We start from the raw sequence: 24,611 nt of genomic DNA on the forward strand, positions 1-24,611 counted from the left end.
GACGGTTGGCCTACGATTCATCCCCGGTGAATTCTTCTTGTGACCCCTCCTGACCATCATCCCAATCATTTTCTTGTTCTCTGACGTCACCTTTGGCCCAATCATCAAGTAACATCATGGCTTCTATATTTTTTGCTGAGATCTTACTTCTTGATTCATCCAACACACGCGAGCCAACACTAAAATCGGACTCGACGGCGACAGTGGAAGCAGGAACAGAAAAAATCTCCTTAGCCATTGACGCAAGTATGGGAAAATCTTTCTCGTGTGTTCCCCACCAATCGAGGACGTCGATTTGGGCGAGAGGAATAGGACCTTCATCACCAAAGGAAAAGAGTTAATCGAAATATAAATCTAACTCAATTACCATATCTGAGGACCTTCCGCCGGTGCGGTAGCTGTATAGGTCGGCTAATTGGGATTGCGCGTCGGGGTCATCATAATCAGCTTGAAATGTGAAGCCAAAGTTATGTTGTTGAGGAGGGGAAGGTCTTCTGACTTGGTGGGTACTGTTATACTTGGTTTCATATTCGGTGTAGAGAGCACGCAAGTTAAACTCGAAGGTTTGTTGGATAATTGACCGGTTCGGGAGGTTTAATTGAAATGTTTCTGAGAGGTCTACTCCGAATTCGTCACTGGTATCCGATTGCAATGCTTTAATTGGACCAAGATCAATAGAACTCAAATTGTTATAATAAAAATCTAAAATGTTGGAGGTACCGGCTAATTTCCATTTTGGATCTTAGAACTTTGCAATCAAAAACATCATTGGAATCTCACTAAAATACTTAAGCAATTTCTCAATCATATAATATAAAACACACATAAATTCAGGTGAAGAGTAAGCATTTTTCATCGCAGTTTTAAAACCAAATGATATATACATGCAATGCTCTAAAACACGAACAACAGTGCAATAATAAACACCCGATAATTCAACAGTTGCATTTTTGAAATATTTGAACAATTTAAATAAGGTCACGCTATGATCCCAACAACTATGCGAAAGATATAAATCATGAACGTGATAGGTTATTTATGCGTCAAAGTAGAATTAGACAATCATATGTCGAATTCCATCTATGAGACACATCCATGGTAAAATTCGTATATCTTACATTCTTTTGATGGCAATACTTCTTCCAAGCTTTGACAATACGTGGCTTTTGATGGATTAATCTAACTGCAGTTCTAATAGGAGTAACATGCTTTTGTCATAATTCAAGCGCATCTTCTACACATAAATTCAAAATATGATATATGCATCTTTGATGAAAATACTTACCTCCAATAACCGGAGCACAAGCTGCAATCAAGTCATTAATACTTATAGTGTTAGCAGTTGCATTATCAAAACCAACAGAAAATATCGTATTGCATAATTGAAATTTATTCAAAACTTGAATAATTAAAGAAGCAATTTCGGGTGCAGTGTGTGGTGTCTCAAATTCTCAAAAACCAATTAAACGTTTGTTCAAAGTTCAACTATTGTCCACAAAGTGAACCGTAATGCCCATGTATGAACGCCGGTTAAAACAACCAGTCCATACATCTGAGCAAATGTTCACTTTGTGTCCCAAGTTTAGTAAATAACGTAATAATTCAACTTTTTTCTCCAAACATTGTCTAACGGTAGATCGTTGAACGGTCATTTGACCCACTCTTTTGATAGCTACGTTCAAACCACTTTGCATAGTAACCTCAAATTTTTTGTCATCATAAACATTAAAAGGAAAATTCTTCATTGCAGCCCATCTAGTCATAACGTCAACAAAACTTTTTGATCATATTTAAAAAGAGGCGTACTTGACGAACCTGAGCCACCGGGTTGGAAGTTTAGTTGGGTTTGGGTAGAGGTAGTGCCACATTCTACCGGATGCTTTGTCACCAAATGACAACGGAGGGTGTCATATCCCCCACCACTCGCAAATTTGTAGACTTTATCACAGTAGTTACAATATGCATGAAACGTCAATGTCTCTTCTTGAGAGTGCGGATCATGAGGACTTGGAATCACCACTGGGACCTTCTTGTAGTGTTTAACAAAAATATCAGATTTCAAAGCTTTTGTAGTGTTAGTGGGTGGAGGGGGGGAGGCATGTCCTCATTTACGCCGGTGCTAGACGGAATATGAGAATGAGATTTATCATCATTGTTGTCCGAGTCCGAAGATATAGACACGTCGTACTCGTCATCTTGTTGTTGGGATCTACCACCTTGCATCCCCCACCTTGATGCATTTCAGCGAGTAGCATGACCATCTTATGATCTTCTTCTATCTATAAATATTATATAAGTTGAAGTTTTAATTAGGAATACAAAAAAAAATTAAAAAACTCAATCTTATGAAATTATGAATTGTACAAGTAATTTTATTTTTTAGAACTTACTTACATGCGTTCAGCCGCCACTCGGGAAACCTCTTCCATAACTTCTCGACGACTAGGTCACCTTGATTTTGAGGGACGACTACTTTGATCTTGGGTAATTCCTTTGCACCAATCACCACGTCCCGGTCCACCACGAGAAGAGGACATAGTGCAAAATGAAAGTAGTATGAAATATGGAGTATTGAATAAATGGTAAATTACGAACACAACAAGACATATAGTAGTAAGTAGTAAGTAGTAACTAGTAAACAACTTGAGCAATTAGAGAGAATGATGAGAGAATAGAGAAATTGAGATTGAGAGAAGGAAATCATTGTTAACACAAGAATGAGGTGAGTAAAAATGATAGGGGAAGTAGGGTATTTATAGGAGTAAAATTGGAAGAAATAAAAAATTAAAATTTCAAATTTCAAATTCAGCCGGTTTACCGCCTAAATCGGCGGTTCAGTCCACGGTTTCTGACGGAAACCGGCGGTTTCTGATCGGTTTTCAGGCCTATACACTGCCACCTGAAAAAGCACGGGAACCGTAGAAAACCGCCGGTTTTTATGCACATCTCGCCTGCAACCCTACGCCCTAGCCGGAATCTGCCCGTTGGGACCGTTGAACCGTCGGTTCAAACCGGTGAACCTTCGATTACGGATCGTCATATTCCCGAACCTGAACCGGCTCGCTTGAACCACCGAACCGCCAGTGCCGGTTTCGGTTCATGAACCGGCGGTTCCGAACCGCCAGGCCGGTTCGGTTTATGCATGCCTACCCACATCCCTGTCATTAGTGCATCTAATCATCGCATTTTTTCAATCTTATCTAATTTCTTCAGCATCCAAAAAAATCGTGCAGGATTAACAACATTCATTTGATTTCTTAGTTCATGTATATTTTCACCCATATATATATGTAGAGAGGGAGAGGTGTGATCAAATACAAACCCCTATCTATAATACAAACTACAAACTTTAATCCTACACACTCCTTGTAAGTAATCAACGGTTAGAAATGGGATTCATATGTCAATGTCAACGCCTAATACAAATTCTGTCACTGGGGGGAATGTCAACCCCTAATATAAATTCTGTCATTGGGGGGAATGTCAATGTCAACGCCTAATACAAATTCCGTCATTGAGGGGAATGTCAACAATGTCAACGCCTAAAGTTTGTATAGTTTGTATTATAGAGGGTTTGTAGATTATCATGACCATATATATATATATATATAGGGTTTTGATCTATGCAAAACTGGATTTAAATACAGAAACGCAGAACAATATCATAATTAGGGCACTTTTAGGTCATAATTAGGTAATTTGTAGGTCATGCTAACAAAGCATGACCTAAAACGATCTTAGTATGACATTAAATCCAAATATTATAATATGACCTAAAATTGCTTAATTATGACCTTCCGTGTTTTTGGTTAATTATTGACCATTAGATCATCTAATCCTAGGGCTGAGATTTGGTCTGCATTTCTGGATTTAAACACATACTTATTTTGATCATCTCCCTATATATATATATATATATATATATATATATATATATATATATATATATGAAGATGATCAAAGTATAACTAATATATTGGAGAACAAATCTCAACCACTCATTATATTAATCTAATGACTAAATTAAGTATTTATTTTCTATTAATAAATATTGCATGGGGGTATTTTGGGAAATACATTGTTCCATATTTTGACATACACACCACATTCATGCATACTCTCTCTCTACGAAGGAGGTGGAGGAGCACAAATCAACCTCCTCTCAGGCGACGCTTGGAAATTGCTGTTGGCACTATGCTTAATAGGGTGTCTCATACTCCCACACGCAATAGCCACGGCGGAAACGGGGTGGGTGATGCCAGCGATTAGATCGGGGTGCAGGGGCACCGTGGCGGAGTGTCTGGCCAATGAGGAGGAGGAATTCGAGCTGGATTCGGAGTCGAACATGCGCATCCTAGCCACGCGCCGCTACATCAGCTACGGCGCTCTGCAGAGTAACAATGTGCCTTGCTCGCGGCGCGGCGCGTCCTACTACAACTGCCACCCCGGTGCTCAGGCCAACCCCTACATGCGCGGCTGCAGCGCCACCACACGTTGCAGGAGCTGAACGGATTCCGCATCTCAGCTTTATCTAATATTCTTTCTTATTAATTTTACTTTTTAATTCTTCATTTTGTTTTGATTTCATTTTTTCTTCTTTTTTGGGGGGTGTGGGTGTTTGATATACAAGGAATTAATAATTGAATATACATTGGTGTGTTTTTAATTGTTATATTGTGCTTTCTTTCCATGTATACGTCTTTCTTGAGGTTATTTGATTTGTGAATAGGAATCGTATATGTTCAGTCTTTTTTTCTCAATCTGCTTAGATTTTCAGATCTTAAATGGAGTAGAATTTTGTAATATTGTGATGTATGTTTTTACTTCACTGATGTTAACAAAATAGATCACTATAACAAAATATCACAGAAACATCACTCTAACATTGAAACACATCACTCTAAGCATGTTTTTACTTCACTGATGTTAACAAAATAGATCACTATAACAAAATATCAAAGAAACATCACTCTAACCTTGGAATACATCACTCTAAGCATGTTTTTACTTCATTGATGTTAACAAAATAGATCACTATAACAAAATATCACAGAAACATCACTCTAACATTGGAACACATCATTCTAAGCATATTTTTACTTCACTGATGTTAACAAAATAGATCACTATAACAAAATCGATCACTAAAGCAAGGATCGCAGAAACTTCACTATAACCACGGAATACATCACTCTAAGCATGTTTTTACTTCACTGATATGAAAAAAATAGATCACTATAAGCAAGGATCACAAACACTTCACTCTAACCATGGAATACATCACTTTAAACATGTTTTTGCTTCACTTTGATGAAAAAATAGATCACTATACACATATATCACAAAAACATCACTTAACAGTGGAACACATCACTCTAAGCATGTTTTTACTTCACTGATGTGAACAAAATAGATCAATATACGCATATATCACAGAAACATCACTCTAACCGTGGAACACATAACTCTAAGCATGTTTTTACTTCACTGATATGAAGAAAATAGATCATTATACGCATATATCACAGAAACATCACTTAACCGTGGAACACATCACTCTAAGCATGTTTTTACTTCACTGATATGAACAAAATAGATCACTATAAGAAAATATCACAGAAACATCACTCTAACCGTGAAAAACATTACTTTCGCATGTTTTTACTTCACTGATATGAAGAAAATAGATCACTATACGCATATATCACAGAAACATCACTTAACCTTGGAACACATCACTCTAAGCATGTTTTTACTTCACTGATGTGAACAAAATATATCACTATACGCATATATCACAGAAACATCATTTAACCGTGGAACACATCACTCTAAGCATGTTTTTACTTCACTAATGTGAACAAAATAGATCACTATACGCATATATCACAGAAACACCACTTAACCATGGAACGCATCACTCTAAGCATGTTTTTACTTCACTGATATGAAGAAAATAGATCACTATAAGCAAGGATCACAGACACATCACTCTAACCATGGAATATATCACTCTAAGCATGTTTTTACTTCACTGATGTGAACAAATAGATCATTATAAGCAAGGATTACTATATTGCAGAATACGGACAAGGCATGCATCGTCGGGTGGGTGGAGACGTATTTCAAAGACTGCCTCTGCAACATTCGCGATGAGATTTCGTTCGCTTTCGGCCTCGTCAGCCTCATCTGCTGGGGAGTCATCACCAATTTTTGAACCAAATCCGGCCACAGAATCTCCATCTTCTTCCTCCTCACTTGGATTCTCGGGTATTACCATTACTACTACTACTACTACTACATAAACATTTGTTCTGTTGTACTAAATTCAAATCATTTCGTGTTCAATTTTCAAGGACATATTCAATTTGATGGAATGTCTTCTCTAACCTGCGACGGTGAGTCTTCAATTTTGGATTTGTTTAATAATTTGTGGTTTGCTGATTGATTTGATTTTCTCCTGTTTTAGGCGGTGCAGTTACCAACACCGACCACAGCTCCGCCGCTGTCTCTGGCTCCGATCATGACGGCGCGATCAGCATCCCAGGGATCCCTCATTATGCTCCTATTTCCAACTTTTGTGAATGACTATTTTTCCCCCACCTTATTATAGTGAACCAATTCAACCCTTAATTTTCTTGATCATATGTTGAATGTCAGCCCTTGATTTTCTTAATCTTCTGGCTGATATTTGTTCTCTAGTTATGTACTTAATGAGCACTTGCCACATATCACTACTATATATATATATATATATATATATATATATAGGAAAATGATCAATACAAAACTTGATCTCAATACAAAATCCAGACCAAATCCTGACCATGAGATTTGACAATCCAATGGTCAATAATTAAACAAAAACACGGAGGGTCATTGTAAAGCAGTTTTAGGTCATATTATAAACTTTGGGTTTGAGGTCATGTTAAGATCATTTCATGTCATCCTTACTATAATGACGTAAAAATAAGCTTACAATGACCAAAAAATGACTTTTGTATGCTTGGTTCTGCATTTTTGTATTAAGAATGGTTTTGCATAGATCAAAACCCTATATATATATATATATATAGGAGCATTAATATCATATTACTCCCTTAGATTTAAGTTTCTTCTTAATTTGGAGCGTTAGATTAGATGGATGGAGGGACACGATGGAATTCTTTTTTTTAATCCCGTGTTGCATTATAGGGAGGATTCTATGCATTATAAGGGTAAACAAGTAAAACAACCTAATTGTCCAGAGCCTTTGTCCTAGCGGCAAGGAGCTTAGACATTATTGCATGAGGTGCCGAGTTCGAGCCCTCCTGACATCAGTTGTAATTTCCTCCTATCTATAGTATATGAGTTTATTTATAATTTCATCTCATATATAGGAGTTAATTTAATAAAAAAAAAGTAAAACAACCTAATTGAAAACCGCCCAAAACGGCAGGAGCGAAATTTAAGCGGGAAATTGATACAACCTTCCATCTACTCACTCTTTCTCACTCCAAACGTCAATCCCTCTCTCCATGCCTCTGCAATTCGTCTCCTCATATTCCACCAATCGTCAAACCCTAGCCGACACTGATTTTCGTCGGTTATCTCCAGAAACTAATCATTTTCGTCGGTTTCACTCTCCAACTCGCACTCCAGTAGCGCGCGAATATATTTCTGTACCCGTCGACAAGGTAGGGTTGCAAAAATGTTTTTTTTAGTAATAGCACCCGGTAGATGACGGTAGACACCGTGTACTAGTCGATTTCTGTATTTTTCATCCAAAAAATCAATGCTTTTAACCTCGATTCAGTCGCGATTTTGTGTAATCACAAATGGGTTGGCGTTTTGGTTAGGGTTTTGTGTTATTCTGAAAATGTAATGATATACTCGTTTAAACTTGTGTATTCGGCGATTTGATTTGTTGTTCGTATGACAGAGTTTAAATGATGAAAAGAGGTCGACCGTCGAGATCTCAACCTACATAGGCTGCAGGTAACCAATCAATCGAATTGAATGTAGAATTACTTGAGTAGTTGAACATCTATTAGGCTTCTGTTGTGCGTTCATCGACGGATCTGGTAAATGGTTGGGTGGGTAATTGTAAAACTCATTTGTGCATTATTTGATTGTTGTGGTACATGATTAAATCTCGGGTTACACATTATGTATCGTGTATTATTACTTTTTTAAAGTGCGTGTGTACATGGGAGATTATCTCAGTAAAGTATTAATTTACGCATTAGTTGATTGAAAATGTACATTATTTATGTACTGGTATACATTACTTGTCAAGTATTTGGTATTATTTGTTTGCTTGCTGAGTGGTATGGGTAAAATGCTGAATGGAATATGCATATTTGTATTATTTGTTTGAATTTGTAAATTATGTATCCAGTAGTTTTTATTATGTACCATGTATGAGACATTATGGGAATCATTGTGTACATGGGTGAAATGGTGAATACCACAACTCACAAGTGTGCTTGTACATTATTTGAGTGAAACTGTACATTATTTATTCGGTAGTATACATTATTTATCAATTATTATGCATTTTTGGTCTGCTTACTGAGTGATATGGGTGAAATTGTGAATGCAATATACCTATGTGCATTATTTGATTAAATCTGTTCATTATGTAGGTAGTAGTTTACATTATTTACCTGTTATTATGCATTATTTACTGAATATTCCTTTGTGCATTATTTGATTGTTTGGTTACATTATTTATCAAGGATTATACATTATTTATCATGTATTATGCATTATTTGACTGCATCTGTACATAGGTGAATGGGTGAATGCCATATTCCTTTGTGCATTATTTGATTGGTTGTGTACATTATTTATCTATTTTTATACATTATTTATCAAGTATTATGCATTATTTGACTACTTGTGTATATGAACCCAATGGGTGCAATGTAATATTCCGTTGTGCATTATCTGATTGCTTATGTACATTATTTAGCAAGTATTATTCATTATTTATCAAGTATTATGTATTCATTGACTGCTTGTGTACATGGGTGAATGGTGCATTATCTAATGTAAATGCGACACAATATTGATAACTTCCGTTATAATCATGTTCTGATGTTGTATGTTGGACAACAGCGAATCAGCTTAGATTGGACATCGACGAAGCGGTCGATGATATAATTCCAGTTGCGATTGCCCAGAAATTTCGGGAGAGATTGGTCGAGGCCGAGACAAGTACAACTCAGGAAGAGGCTGAGCATAGGAAACCGAGGCTGGTGATTGCACAATTATGGGCTGGAGTGATTGTTTGAACTCTCGAATTTTTTCGATAACTCATGTTGGAAGGGGAAATAGCCGACTTGTGGCTTGGTCTTTTTTGCACAATATGTAGTGTACTTCTTGCAAACAGAAACATTTTTTGGTATTAGTGTATGATGACATTAACTCAAAACATGTAATTGATGTATATTACAGAATATTGAAACGTCACTCCCTAATAATGGACAATAGGAAAAAAAAAATAATGTAGAACAAGTTAACTGTATTTTAATAATAATGTACAACAAACTGCATATAATGGATATAATTAACCGAATAATGAACGTAATGTGCTTATTAATTAACTGTACTAGAATATTAATGTACATACCATTAAGTGATTGTGAATAAAAGTGTACAACTTCATGAATAATAATGTACATTAACAGTTTCGTAATGCAATGTGTAATGTGCAGAATGTGTCTAATAATGAACTGTACTCGAAACATTGTGTGCAGTAAGTTAAGTGTTAGTAACCAATAATGTACAACTGCAGTAATGATAACGTACTTTAACAAATTAATAATGCAATTATATTATGTATACAATGTTGAAAGTGGTAATACTAATAAGAATAAGACAATGATGTAAATCATAAGACTAATCGAAAAACAAAACCAAAAATGTTGTGAGGTGAAAAATACATCAACTCTTCTTCTTGCCCTTCCGCAGCTCATTCTCCATTGCCATCTCTTTAAGCATTGGACAATTTCTAGAGTCGTGATGGCCCATCTCATTGCACGCCTTACACCGTCTAAGAGGCCTAGTAGCCTCTTTTACAACCTTTTCTCTCTTGGAAATCAGACGGCTCGCTGAGTTGCTAGTGTGGCCCTTGGTCTTGACAACATCTGGAGGATGGACCTCAACTACTTCAGGCCTTACCATACCGTAAAACTCTTCAATCATTCGCCTCTTTTTAGAGGTGGACGTTGTAGGAGTTCCAACTTGAAGAGAATTACCAAGTATAACCACCACCACCGTATAAAACGCAAAAAAAAGGCTCAGCAAACATTACATTACAAATGATAAATCGTCCATTACTGAAAATAAAAAAAACCATTACAGAGTAATACATGTGCATTATGTGTATAAGTAAAAACTACTCCCTAGTCGAGATGATATCTAAACCCTAGGTGAATGACTGAAACTCGTGGACTTTGGCGACGGTTTTGTTACTTAATACATACTACACCCTAGCCCCAAGGATTGCTAAACCCTTGGGGAATACATGAAACGTGCGCCGAACAATCAAACACGACCAATCTTAAACTAAACTGCTCAGCAAACAAACATTTACATTACAGATCATAAATCGTCCATTACTGAAAATAAAAAAAAACTATTACAGAGTAATATATGTACATTATGTGTATCAGTAAAAACTACTACCTAGCCAATATTATGTCTAAACCCTAGATGAATGACTGAAGCTTGTGTACTTAGACTACGGTTTTAAGAATTAGTACATACTACACCCTAGCCCTAAGAATTGCTAAACCCTTTGGGAAAACAAGAAACGTGCGCCGAACAAGCAAATACGGCCAAACTTGAATTAAACTGGTCAGTAAAAATGTACATTATAGATCACAAATCCTGCATTACAGAACCTAAAACAACCATTATAAAATATAATATGTACATTATGTGTATCAGTTAAAAAATACTTCCTAGCCGCCATGCTTTCTAAACCCTCGTCGAATGACTAAAACTCGTAGACTTTGACGACGATTTTAATTTGTACACAGAAAACCCTTCCCTCAATGGTTGCTCAACCATTGGGGGAAACAAGTAAGGTGCGTTGAACAGTGAAACTCGACAAATAATATATTACTCATGACTTTGGATAACAAAACAAAACATCACATGCGGTCTACTACTCTACCAAATCTGAATTTCAGTTAACAATTAGGAATACAAATTTATGCAGACAAAAAAATAAGTACCTTCTTTCATTGTTCAGTAAAACAAAATCAACGACCGAGCCCTCCACCAAATCAGTGTTGTTAGCAAAAAATAAAAAACCGGAACGCGTCGACAAACAAAAACGCACGAGAATTTCATACCTTAATGTGTTCTATGCAGTATAGACGCTTAACTTTTACGGAGAGAAGACAGATTGAACGAAAATATCATTGAGAATAACCGCTGAGATTTTGGAAGAGAAAATCAAGGAAGTTACCATAACAAGAACATTTGTGTATACCAAATTTAGCCTTTTCGAATTTTTTAATGATTTAATTTAAATTCATGTGGCATTACTTTGGGCCATTAGATCTTGAAATTGAATGGACGAGATTAAAAAGGACAATAGAACAAAAGATGAATAAAGCATATGAATACATCCCTAGGGGTGCGTTAAAATGATAACCATATTTATGGTGATAACCTAATAACCTATCATTTTATGGATCAAAAATATCATTTTTACTAAAAATGATATTTATACACTATAAAATGATATTTTTTCTGCATGCATAGAATAATACTTTTAATCCATAAAATGATATTCTATTTTATAAAATGATATATTTCGTCCATAGAATGATAGGTTATTAGGTTATCACCATAAATATGGATTATCATATGATCACATCCCTACATATATATAAGGTCATAATAATCTACAAACTCTCTATAATACAAACTATACAAACTTTAGGCGTTGACATTGTTGACATTCCCCCCAGTGACAGAATTTGTATTAGGCGTTTACATTGACATTCCCCCAGTGACAGAATTTGTATTAGGCATTGACATACATTCCCCCCAGTGATAGAATTTGTATTAGGCGTTGACATTCCCCTCAGTGACAGAATTTGTATTAGACGTTGACATTGACATATGAATCCCATTGCTAACCGTTGATTACTTACAAGGAGTGTGTAGGATTAAAGTTTGTAGTTTGTATTATAGATAGAGGTTTGTATTTGATCACACCTCTATATATATAATACAAACTACAAACTTTAATCCTACACACTCCTTATAAGTAATCAACGGTTAGCAATGAGATTCATATGTCAATGTCAACGCCTAATACAAATTCTGTCGTTGGGGGAATGTCAACGCCTAATACAAATTCTGCCACTGGGGAATGTCAATGTCAACGCCTAATATAAATTCTGCCACTAGAGTGAATGTGAACAATGTCAACACCTAAAGTTTGTATTATAGAGGGTTTGTAGATTATCATGACTATATTAAATCTCACAATGAACTAAACATAAAGAAATTGATGGGGATGGAAATGAAATAACTACAAGGATTTAATCCGTATAAATTACGTTACATTACGATTGAAATCATTGCAAACATAGATAAGAATATTGTAAATTCGTAATAGAAAATCCTTAATATATTTTTTATCGAAACATAAAACAATAAAGATTACTTAAATTCAAGGCAACATAAAACCAAAAAGAAAAAACGAGTTTTGATTTTACAGCACATCAAATTTCAACAAACGCATGAAGAAAATCAAGCCTTGAAACACAAGAACTGGTGGTGGCCGTGGAGGTGGTGGTGGCCGCCGTGCTCCGCCGTCTCCTTGTCAATCAAGCCGCGGACGTGGCAGAACTCCTCCACGTGGCACGGAATATTGATCGGACCTTTCTGATCGAAGCCGTACTCCTCCTCCGAAGCCTTGAGCAGCTGCGTGAACAGCGGGTGGTTCACGTACATCACCGGAATCACAAACCGCTGCCGCTCATCGCCCTGCCCCACCATCACCGCCAGGCATCCCTTCGGAGTACTCCGCCGCCCGCCGCCGTGGTGGTGGAAGTGAATATGCAGCATTTTGCCTTGCTATACAGAAGATCAATCGGTGTAAATTGCTGTACAATTACGAATTAAATTAGATCGCCAGAAATTAGGGCTTTTGAAACGGAACGAAGCTAGATCGAAAATGGCCAGGGATCGGATGAGGAGATGGCGAGCTTGAAGAGAGTTAGAACGGAATCGGTAAGAGATCTGTGGATATTGCTCATCATATCATATACGATAACTGAAACGCATGAATCGATTCAGATATGAAAAAAGAGGGACTTTGAGAAGGTTGAGTTTCACTAATATGAATGTGAAGAGAGGGAGAGAGATATTGTGTTTGATTGTGAATGGATTTGTAGGGTTTGTTTCTGGTTTTGGGGCGGGTGAGGGTATATTGGGAATTTCGTGTCAATTTGAGATTTGCTGATAATTAAACTATAATTGGTAACTATAGATAGTTCGAGCCGTTTGATTAATTTAATGTAATTAATTATTAATTGGGTAATGTATCTGTGTCATATTGTGAGATACGATTCCTAAATTTCCAAATCTAATCTTGTAATACACTGAACCAATATCTAAATCTTCAAAAGGGAAATAATCATAGATAGAATTTCTCGAAGATACGAACGATAATGATAGTATTTTTTGCTTTTTCATGACATGATAATGATAGGTTAACAAGTACTATTACAAATTATATTTTCTCAATATCATAGATATGAACAGTTATATTCTCTGATATGGGATATATATACTTTATTTTAGAAAATGCGTACGTTTGAGATAATTAATGGTTGAATATTTACGATGCTAGACGACGATGGTGTTTCAAATTTTCACAATTTGAATCACCGGATATAATTGCAGTATTTAACAAATTTGGTAGAAGATTGTAATCAAAGGCATTTCATTAATACCATGTGGAAATTGAATAAGCCATATAAAGAATATATTGGCCATTTGATTAAGCCAAAGGATACTTCTCCTTTTTTCTCAATTTTCTTTTCAATTTGTGGAGTGTGTAGGGCACTGCTTTTCAACTTTTACACTTATGAATATCAATTAACTTCACTAAATATTTATTGCATAAAAATAAAAATCGTGGCAAACATAAGGATGGCCACTTTGTCCCAGGCAAAAATATTTTAGCATACCTGTATTTTATAATGCTATTTAATGTCAAAAGTCAGAGTTTATCTTTCATAGTTTCTGGTGTATATTTTATATGCATTTTATTATATTTATTTGTTTTAGATTTGAACCACTCAATTGGATTATAATTACTTTGGTGGCTGATAGATATGGTTGCAATTTGCAAGGTTTTTATTATTCAGTTTTTAATTAATGCATAGATATATAATATTCTTGAATTTTCTTTGAATGAATCATGTGATTTCACACGTAAACTTCGTGAAGTCGTTACCATGTATATAAGTTTATATAAATAATTGAGTGTTTTTTCTATATTTTATGAAAAACATAAAAAAAATAAAGTCGATCCGTAACAGGGAGCATGTTTCTTGTTTTGGATAATTAGGTTTTATAATAAACAGATTAAATTAGTGGGTGCAGATGTTAATCAATATAAGTAAATTGGCGGATATTGCAGATGTCAAATTAAAGTAGCGATTTCATCCTTTATCATTATATTATCATGTAAAATATATGAGGCCTTTATGTATCATCTATTAAGATAATCACAAAAGTAATGGATTTATGTAAACTAAAAGAAATAGTACTATATGGATTCAACCAAGCTACAAAAGTGTGCGGATTACCGACGAATATATATATGTTCGTCGTTGATTTATGACAGTACACCTAGTTGGATTATGGCAAGGGGATGACATTTTACCAGCGGGATGTTGTACTTAATTGGTCTTGGTAAAATTTATGATTATCAGTGTATGTTGCAAGTTTGTTACTTATAATTTGATTTTATTAATAAAATTTAATTAATTAATTAAACAAATTAAGAAATTGGGCACAGGTTCTGTCAAAGAAAATGTGTAAACATCTGCCTTAGATGTCACCAACTTTGTCCAAATTCCGGTTTTTCCCACGACCTTTAAAATTGGCGTATAAAGTCACCAATTTGCTGGGTCGCTGGTATCTCCCAAATTGACTCGACCCTGTGTTTTCCGGCAACTAAGTGTCCAATGTGGCATGCCTGAATGTTGACGTGGATGGCATCGGAAAATCGTAAAACGACGTCGTTTCTAACACCTAAAACGACGTCGTTTCATCCCCCACAATCGCTTTGCTCAACATCAAACGCTACTCTTCCCTTCTCTTCTCAACAATGGTGGCCCAATCAGGGAAATGGATGGTGCTCGCGGCCACTATTTGGATACAGGCCTTCACGGGGACTAACCTCGACTTTTCGGCCTACTCTTCCGAGCTCAAGTCGGTTTTGGGGGTTTCGCAGGTCCAACTCAACTATCTCGCCACCGCCTCCGACCTAGGCAAGGCCTTGGGCTGGTCGGCAGGTCTTGCCGTCATGTGGATGCCGCTTTGGGCGGTAATGTTCGCTGCCGCGGCGATGGGGCTCGTTGGCTACGGTGCGCAATGGCTCGTCGTTGCTAAAGTTATTACGCTGCCGTATTCGGTGGTTAGTTGCTTTCTCTTTTCCCCCAATTTGATTAGGTTTTGCTGATTCAGCTCCAATTCTATATTATCGGTTACAGTAAAATGCAATAATGCAATCTAGTATCTCGTAAAATTGCAAATTCGATAGTAATTTGATTAGGTTGTGGATTGATCTGGAAATATTTGAATCCATGAAGAATTATTTGCTCCTTTGTAAATGAAATTTTTTCACTGAATTGAAATGCCAATGTGTGTTTGTGTGTGCGTTTCTCCCCAATTTTAATCATTTTGATTGAATTGAAGCCTAAATTTCAACTATAGGTATTTATACTTTGCTTGTTAGCAGGTTGCAGCATCTGCTGGTTCAACACAGTCTGCTTTGTTCTCTGCATCAAGAATTTCCCCTCTGCAATGCCGTTCGCGCTCTCCCTCACCGTCAGCTTTAATGGTGTAAGTGCTGCTCTATACAACCTCGTAGTGAAGTCAATCGATCGTTCCTCATCAGCTGTGTACCTCCTTCTCAACGCCTTGATCCCCCTCTTCATATCCGTCGTGGCTTTGATTCCCGTTCCTCGGGCTAAATGTGCTAGCTTTCTTCACAAGCTATTTTGTTTTTTAATTTTATTTTTTAAATTTATTCTTTTATTTTATTGCACAGTCAATAATAGTTGACCATGTCAGCCGCCACGATCTGCCACATCAATTAAAAACGACACATCAGCTCACTCGTTCGCCGGAAAAACCATCATGGAAAATCGGCGACTAAATGCAAAGTTGATGACTTTATACGCCAATTTTAAAGGTCGTGGGAAAAACCGAAATTTGAGCAAAGTTTGTAATTTTTAAGGCAGTTATCCCTATTCAAATTTCAAAGTTCGAGAAAATCAGGTATTGTTGAAATTGGGGTAGGTTTCAAAATTACGTGTGGATGACGTGTAAAGTAATTTTCATAACGGTAGATGAAATTCTTTAAATAAAAGTGATTTGGGTACATTGACAAAGTACTAAATCCAAGTACAAACACATGGAATTCCTCTATAGTCTTATCCATTCAAAATTGTGTTTTGTGTAGGTGGGGATTCAACATTAAAAACAACATTGTGCAACGGCCACACGCATTCCATGTACTACATTAAACCTATAGTTTTTGTTTACTGATGTGACCTTTGAAAATTCATAATGACTAGGGGTAAGCAAAATAACTACAAATCGAATATTAGATCTGAACTAAATCAAAATTTAAAATCCGGTTCGGTTTAAATTTTTAACCAATTTTAGTTTTTAGGTTCAGGACAATTTTCCTATGGAAATAAATCACATAGTACAGAACAAATTTTCTTACCTAGATATTCCTATACGTAACGACCATGTGTGTAACGCATTTTTTAAAAATTATAGGCTTGAACAAAAATATTGATCATATATCGCTACAGTCGTTTTGAAATTTATGAAAAATCTAGTCAAGTGATTGATGTTTTTTATGCTTTATTAGTACGTTTATCAGTAATAGTGTGGATTTTGAATTATAGTATGTAGAAAAGAGAAGTATGTCTTGAAAATAATGTCACCTAGCCCATTTAGCAAGTCTTTAAATTTATCTAACCCTATATGGATCCTACATCCATGCATCTTTATTAGTCTGGATTTCCATTGCAATATTATAAAATTTGCACACAATTTAAGTGACAATAAATGTTTTTTTTTTGTCTAATAAATTTAGTTTTAGATTAATATAGAGTCGATTATAGCCTTAGGCGAAAAAAATGGTTTATGAGCTTAATTTTATTTTGTAAATTTGTTTAATTTGATCACGCATAAAAATATCATGGTGTGGATCCCAAAACTAGGATTGAACTATAAAACATATTTCTCGAACCAAAGAGATATCGAAAGAATAAAGTAAGGATGCGGATATCTAGTCAGATATATCCGACGCCAAAGTTTTTGATACCGAACAAAATACAGGAATAAATTTTGATTACTTGTTTTGAAATTAAGTGAAGCAAATTCTCTATTTACTTTGAAAATTTATTTTCTACTTTAAGAATTCGAAAATTCTCCCAGATCACCTAACTACACCTCTATACATCTGGTATTTGATTGTATGTAGTTATATACACAATATAAACTGCCAAAATAGAAAATCAGAGACTCACAGCAAGATTTTGCTAGTAGTATTTCGCTTCTCATTCAGCAACCAAATCCCTTAATCCCCAATGCCGGAAATGACCAAAAAGCCCTCACCCATCATCAATCATCATAAAATAAAAAATCACAAACCAAACCATACCAAACATTTTGTTCCAATTAATCCATCGCTATAGCGCCGGCTGATGATGCTCCGCCTCCGCCTCCGCCTCCTCCCGCGGCGGCCGCTGCGTCTCGTCATTGCTCCAGAGGTAGTAGCCCCCTCCCGCGTCGAGCGCCTCCTGTATCGGCCTGACGACGAGGAGCACGACGGCCACCGCCATGCAGACGGCGACGGAGAGGAACATGGTGAGCAGCATCGCGCCGTAGAGGCGCGTCTCCGGCACCCAGACCCAGGAGAGGCAGAGGCAGACGATCTGCGTCGGAAGCGCCACCATCACGGTGGTGGCGAGCACGTTGATCCGCCTGGCGATCCCCTTGTTGATCACGAACGCCATCACCCGCCAGCACGACACCGAGAACGCCACGCCGTACGCCACCGCGAACCCGCCGTAGACGAGCCAGCTGAAGAAGGGGCACGAGCATAGCACCATCTTCTCCCCCTTCAGATCCGCCGACACCACCGAGCTCACGTACATGAACTTGGGCAGCCTCTCAGAAAAGGGCGCGAAATAGACGAAAACAATCTGTAGGCACATAACAGGCATGGAGAGCAACATGACAGAGACGATCGCGCGGAGCGAGTTAGGGTTTCGTTTCTTGATGGAGGCGTTCATGAGATACAAAAGCGTCAATAGAAAGCAGGGCTGGAGAAACCCCAGCGAGAGGACGACGTTGAGCTGGCATACGGATTCTTGGCGGAAGGGGAAGAGGTATTTTCGACGAATGAGAGGAAGGCGGGCGATCTCGTTGAGAGACCACATGAGGACGAGGAGGACGAGGAGGAGGCGGACGGTCCAGAGGGAGGTGAAGTTTTGTAAAGAGTGGGTGTGGAGAGAGCGGTCGTGGAGGTGGAGGATGAAGGAGAGGGCGAAGAGGGAGAGGATGAGGAGGGCGGCGAGGAAGAGGATGGTGGTGAGGTCGAAGAGGAGGCTAGAGGGAGGAGGGGATGTCATGGGTGGGGACGGCAGGGGCCGTCGCGGGGGCGCTGCGGGGGAATAATGGCATAATAGGAAAGGAGGGTGGAGGGGGATGGAAATGTGACACTCCCCTTTCCTTACTCCCAAGGCGAGGGGGAGTGCAGGCTGTGGCGTTGGCAGAGAAAGAGGGGAGAGAGGGAGAGGGGAGAGGGGCTACCTTGAAATCATGGTGGCTCCATCAATTTCGGAGGAGGCAAGATGAATTAGTATTGTGATATGTAGGTTATGGTGTGAGGTTTGTGGAAAACTAGAAATAGCTTGGCCTTTCAAATATTGCAATAAATAGGTTTCATCTTCCCAATTAAAGTTGCAAACGTGGACAAACATACTCCCTCCCTCTGTTTCATAAGGTTTGTCAAACGCTACAAAGTTTATTACATTTTACTTTTATCATTTTTTGCAATAGTCAATTTGATATTTCACTAACTCATTCTCACATTACTATAAAACTAATATACAGAAAATAAGTATTAAGACTTACATTCTACTAACTTTTTCAACTGGTACATTTTATAAAAACCGTGTCGGTCAAAATATGGCAAACTTTGCAGTACGAGGGAGTACATTTTTCGGGTTGTAGTATTTCTCAAACCTAATTGCAGGAGAGAGAAAAGAAAGAGTAGATATGTGGTTTGGTTGGACATACCACGCGATAATATGTCAGATCAATAAATTTTACTTTGAATAAAGTTAATAAAACTAAAGGAAACCTAAATTTCACTCCAGTATAATTCCAGAAAAATCTTTATTAACTTTATAGTGATTATTTTCCGACAAGAAAAAACTATACCAGGTTCTTTATTCCAGTCGTGTGTGATTTATGATTTTGTCCACAGTTGCTAGGAACATTTCATGTGGTTATAACTTATACCAGGTTCTTTAATAACTGCAGTTGATTCATATTTCTGAATCATTACGCAAAAGTAGAATCTATTTAAAATCATTATAAATAAATAATGATTTATTATTTGATCATATTACTGGGAAGTAGGCCCATGAGTACTGAAAGGTTGGCCTATTCCAGTATATTGGGCTTGATCAAGCCTTCTAGAGTCCAACAAAGTGGATCGTACGGGCTCAAATTTCATTTTAGATCCCTTGACCCTTTCAAGTTATCACATTCACAGCTAGGTAAATGAGGAGTCATATTGATAAATCTTGAAAAATGGAACATTATGAATAACAAATTACAACTTCTAAAAATGCTTATTTAGAAGACTTGTATATAAATATTACGTACGTCAATATTGAACTTTGTACCTTGTGCAAAATAATTCTGGTCTTGAAAATATACAAGAAAATCCTGATTTTTTTTTTATATTTTTCTCAATAATACCATTTGAATTTGATCATAATTCTGACAATGAGATTGCTAGATTGGCAAGCGAGAGAGTCCTAAACGATACAAGATAGAAATCTCATGCCATAACATAATTTTTCCTAGCAATTAGAAGATCATGATATTAATGTAAAAACCAAAATCTAGACCATAACAATGATATACATCAAGAGATGGACTATGTGAAGTCTAACAAAAATGGACCGATGTTTTTTTCTTAATCTCAAAACGAAGACGTCTTTAAGTATGGAACAACACCGCCAGCCTATGAATCCATCTAGACAATTTCCTGACCCCACCTCATCTTGAAATTTGTGGGTTTTAATTTTTTTATAAAAATGATTTCAAATAAAAAATTGATGTTCGAAGTTCAAACCATTGTAATTGGATTTTCTTTATTACGTAAAAATTTTGATATGTTCAAACTTCAAACCATGTTTACTGCACTATGTTGATTTGGGACAAGCACTCTACCAAAGTCTGAAAATGATGATGTGCGCATGTCAAATATTACCTTTCAAATGATTGTACATGTCAATAAACAAGGTTAATAATTTACGTCTTAGAAACAAAAACCTCAGCCACATCTTGTCACAACAAATGAAAATCGAAAGGACTACGTAATTATTCCGATACAATATTAGTTAATTAATGGGGAAAGATAAATTTAATAAGTACATATATACATTTACTCAACTACTGAATTAATTTCGAAGAGAATTAGAGCATGTGTCTCGCTGCAGGCTTGGTCTCGTCCCGGCGAGACGAGCCCACAGCGAGACGCCGCTGCAGCATCTCCGTCTCGTCGCGTAGCTCGGGGGAAAGGGGTGGGACACGGGTTGTCTCGCCACGCGCGTCGGCCACGTGGTGAGCAGCGATTGGGGCGTGACGCCCACTCGCCGACTGTGCGAGTGGGCGTCGATTTTAGGCTATTTTTAATTATTTTTTTAAACAAATCTGAATAATTAAAAAATATTGACCGTTTTTTTACCGCTTTTTTTTTCTTTTTTTCCCACATTTATCTATAAATAACCCAATTCCTCACCATTTTTTCCACAAACAAACACTACACTCTCACAAACACCATCTCTTTTTCCTCTCCAATTTGTGCAAAAATGTCCAGTGATGGAAACTCCGGCGGCGAGGGCGGCAGCTACAACTTGAACGCGTTCGACTGGGGGAGCATGTACAATGTTTTGAGTGCTTCCGGTTCGTCGCCGTCCACCCAAGGCTCGGTGACGCCGGCGTACAAAACACCATCTTTTCCAGTTGATGCATACTATCGTCCCGCCAGTCCGAGGAGCACGCAAACGCAAACGCATGGATTATTCCAAATTAGGGAGGATATTCCGGAGGAACACACTTCGGAGGCGGTGGAGGGCGGTGAGGACGGCGGTCGTCATCCATACACACTAGCGGAGACGATGGTTCTCTTCGACGCTTGGATCAGCACGTCGAACGATCTCATCCTCGCGAATCAACAAACCCGCAAGTGTTTTTGGGAAAAGGTCACCCAAGTATACAACGCAAAAAGGCCGAAGGGGCCTTCAGCCGCAACCACAAGATGCTTCGCTCTCATTTTGAGCGAGCCGACAGAGATGTCAAAAGATTTTGTGGGATCTACAAGAGGGAAGCAGAGCAATACCAAAACAGAGCCGATATTCTGAGAGCGGCTTTGCGAGTCTTTAAATCCGACACCGGCAAAGATTTCAAAATTTCCCGATGTTTGGGAGGCGGTCAAACATCTTGATAGGTGGGCTGGCGGTGTCGATTCCAGCACGGGCTCGAGCTCGAAACGCACGAAGCATACGACGGGTGGCCAATACTCGTCTAGTGATGGCGGGGAAGGCAACGCCTCATAAGAGATTGAGTTCCTGACATCCGATGCAGGGGGCTCCTCCGGTACACGACGACGCCGGCCGCAAGGGAACAAGGCGGCGAAGGCGGCTAGAGGGAGGGGGAGGGGCCGAGGCGAATCAAGCCAGGCGGGCTCCCAAGGGCCGCCGTCCTCCCTAATGTCCATGTATTTCACCGCCACGATGGCTGACACTTCCCGCATGACACCTCCTCAATATCAAGTTCATCTTGTCGGCATTGAGTATCTGGCAAATCAACTTGGTATTCCGCGTCCACCTAGCTTGAGGGCACCGCCACCGCATTCGGGGGATGATTCGCCGGTGGAGTAGTTTTTATAATTTAAGGGTGCAATTTTTAATTTCTAGTATTTTAAATTATGTCTTTTTTATTTTTTTAGGATTTAATTATGTGTTTTTTATTTTTTTAGGATTTTAATTATGTATTTTTTTAGGATTTTAAATTGTAATTTTCTTTTATTTAATGAAGTGTGTTTTTATTAATTGAATTTGTTGGAAATAAAAATAAAAAATAAAATTGAATGAATAGTTAAGAGATGAGATGGTTAAGAGATGGATGGATGCATGTGATGTTTCTTAGTTAAGAGATGAGGTAAAAAGTGCAGTTCGACCCATGAATAATGAAGAGATGAGACAGTATTGAGACACGGATGCAGATGAAGAGATGACATGCATTCGAATTTTACGAATAAGGCAATAATATCCACCGGTTCCAAAGTATACACCAAAAAATAGGATTATTTGCATGGAGAAAAGGATAAAAAGAAAACGTCCATTTACAGAAATAATGATGTAACAAAGAGCATACAAGTATTCTGGAAATGACTTGTCATACAAAGGAAACAATTCGAAGTTCGAGGCTTTCTACTTCTCTAAAAAAACCTTCCATTTACGGTATGAATAGATGCAAATTGCAAACTCACAATACACTTTAGTCCATTCAATTTTTCTTCTAATCAATAAAACTTTCTAATTACTGACAGAAAGAAATTAATTTTTTTCCCATACATAAGTAGTACAGGGAACTAGCCAGCCCTTCTTAGCACGAATGAATTTATGATAAATTACGAAATTCAGAAGTATATTAAATAAGAAAACGAAAACGTATTCACACTTATATTTCTATAGGTAATGAAGTAAAGTAGTACCATAAATTTCAAGGCCGAGTTGAACCAGAGACATTTGGCCTCTTATATTACCATTCTACCACTAAGTCCAAAATTCATGCATGTACGTTGCAAATGCATTACCTCCGCGTCCACAAAATTATTTGAAGTATACAAAATTGGACGAAACAAGTTCTAAGAAAATGATTTGCAAATGTAGTTTGGGTGGAGGTAATATTAGGGGGGTTTATTGTGATTGATAGGATGAAGTTATAAAAAAAATCAAATCAAATCGACTATTTACTTTCTAGATATTTTGATGAATTGACTAATTTTGAGTTTGTTTAAGCATATATTATCGATCCTTCAAATACTCAATTGTTTATTTTTTTATCAATTCATCATATCATTAAAAATGAACACCCCCTAAAGGTCCAATTATACGAGTACAAAAAAATTGTGGTTTTTTTGGTAAGATGAGTTTAGAATGTTGAAATATAAAGTAGAGTGTGTGAACATGTTCTACATTGGTACTATTGACACCAAATATAGTAATTGTATTACATTTTTTAGGAACAAGGATGGTATTGACTATTGACTATAGATATATTTTTAAAATATCAAATTGATCAATATGTACTCGCATTAAATAAAATTAAAAATGAAACAACTAAGAATATATATAACATGATGGAAAAAGATTACCAAAAACGAAATGTGGAAGTTGATGGATAATGGTTTGGGGGTGGGAATAAAATCAAAGAGGCGGATTGTGTTCGTGTAGATAAAGAAATAAAGAAGATTCTTTGAAAGATATTGTGTAAAAGATAGAAGAGTACTCTTCAAATAACCTTCTCCACATAAATTGTTTTTGCAAAACATTTAGTATGAAATAAAATACATTTATAGTTACCATTCTTTATAATCATCGAAATTGATCAATCTATGTCCAATTTGTCTTGAGATAAATAAATTAACTAAGGAGCTACAAAACTAATTAGTACTGGGATGAAAGAGTTGATATATATCGATATATATATATATATATATATATATATATATATATATATATATATATCAATTTATTACTCCTTTGGTATGAAATTGCTACATTTTTTTCGAACGGTCATTAGCATGTGGCGCTCACATCATATTAGCATAACATCCATTTCCCTCTATACGTATATTAGCCAGCCTCGTATCTGTGTGGATATGTATGTATCAATGTATTTTCAATAATAATAATAGTAATAATAATAATAATAGACATGCACACCCAGAAGCTCAGAAACACAGTACTAGTATTGTGTGTGTGTGTGTGTTTTGTGAAATTTAGTAGTGTGATTGTATAGGGGTTGGGCAA

The 24,611-nt window shown here is 37.0% G+C and overlaps 2 protein-coding genes across 2 annotated transcripts; both read right to left on the reverse strand.

Annotated features, from left to right (window-relative positions):
* Nucleotides 1-12,581: 12,581 nt before the first annotated feature.
* On the reverse strand, nucleotides 12,582-13,417 carry LOC121747313 (auxin-responsive protein SAUR32-like). The gene has a single exon (XM_042141329.1). The coding sequence runs from the start codon at nucleotides 13,078-13,080 to the stop codon at nucleotides 12,763-12,765; it is 318 nt and encodes a 105-aa protein (XP_041997263.1). The 5' UTR covers nucleotides 13,081-13,417; the 3' UTR covers nucleotides 12,582-12,762.
* Nucleotides 13,418-17,960: 4,543 nt separating this feature from the next.
* Nucleotides 17,961-18,905, reverse strand: LOC121749091. Its single transcript, XM_042143698.1, has one exon. The coding sequence runs from the start codon at nucleotides 18,903-18,905 to the stop codon at nucleotides 17,961-17,963; it is 945 nt and encodes a 314-aa protein (XP_041999632.1).
* Between the last annotated feature and the right edge of the window lie 5,706 nt (nucleotides 18,906-24,611).

Source organism: Salvia splendens, chromosome 9, assembly GCF_004379255.2.
Source record: "Salvia splendens isolate huo1 chromosome 9, SspV2, whole genome shotgun sequence".
In the NCBI taxonomy this organism is placed as follows: Eukaryota; Viridiplantae; Streptophyta; class Magnoliopsida; order Lamiales; family Lamiaceae; genus Salvia; species Salvia splendens.

Coding starts and splice junctions, on each gene's coding strand:
- LOC121747313 (XM_042141329.1), bottom strand. CDS start 13,080: ATGCTGCATATTCACTTCCACCACCACGGCGGCGGGCGGCGGAGTACT.
- LOC121749091 (XM_042143698.1), bottom strand. CDS start 18,905: ATGACATCCCCTCCTCCCTCTAGCCTCCTCTTCGACCTCACCACCATC.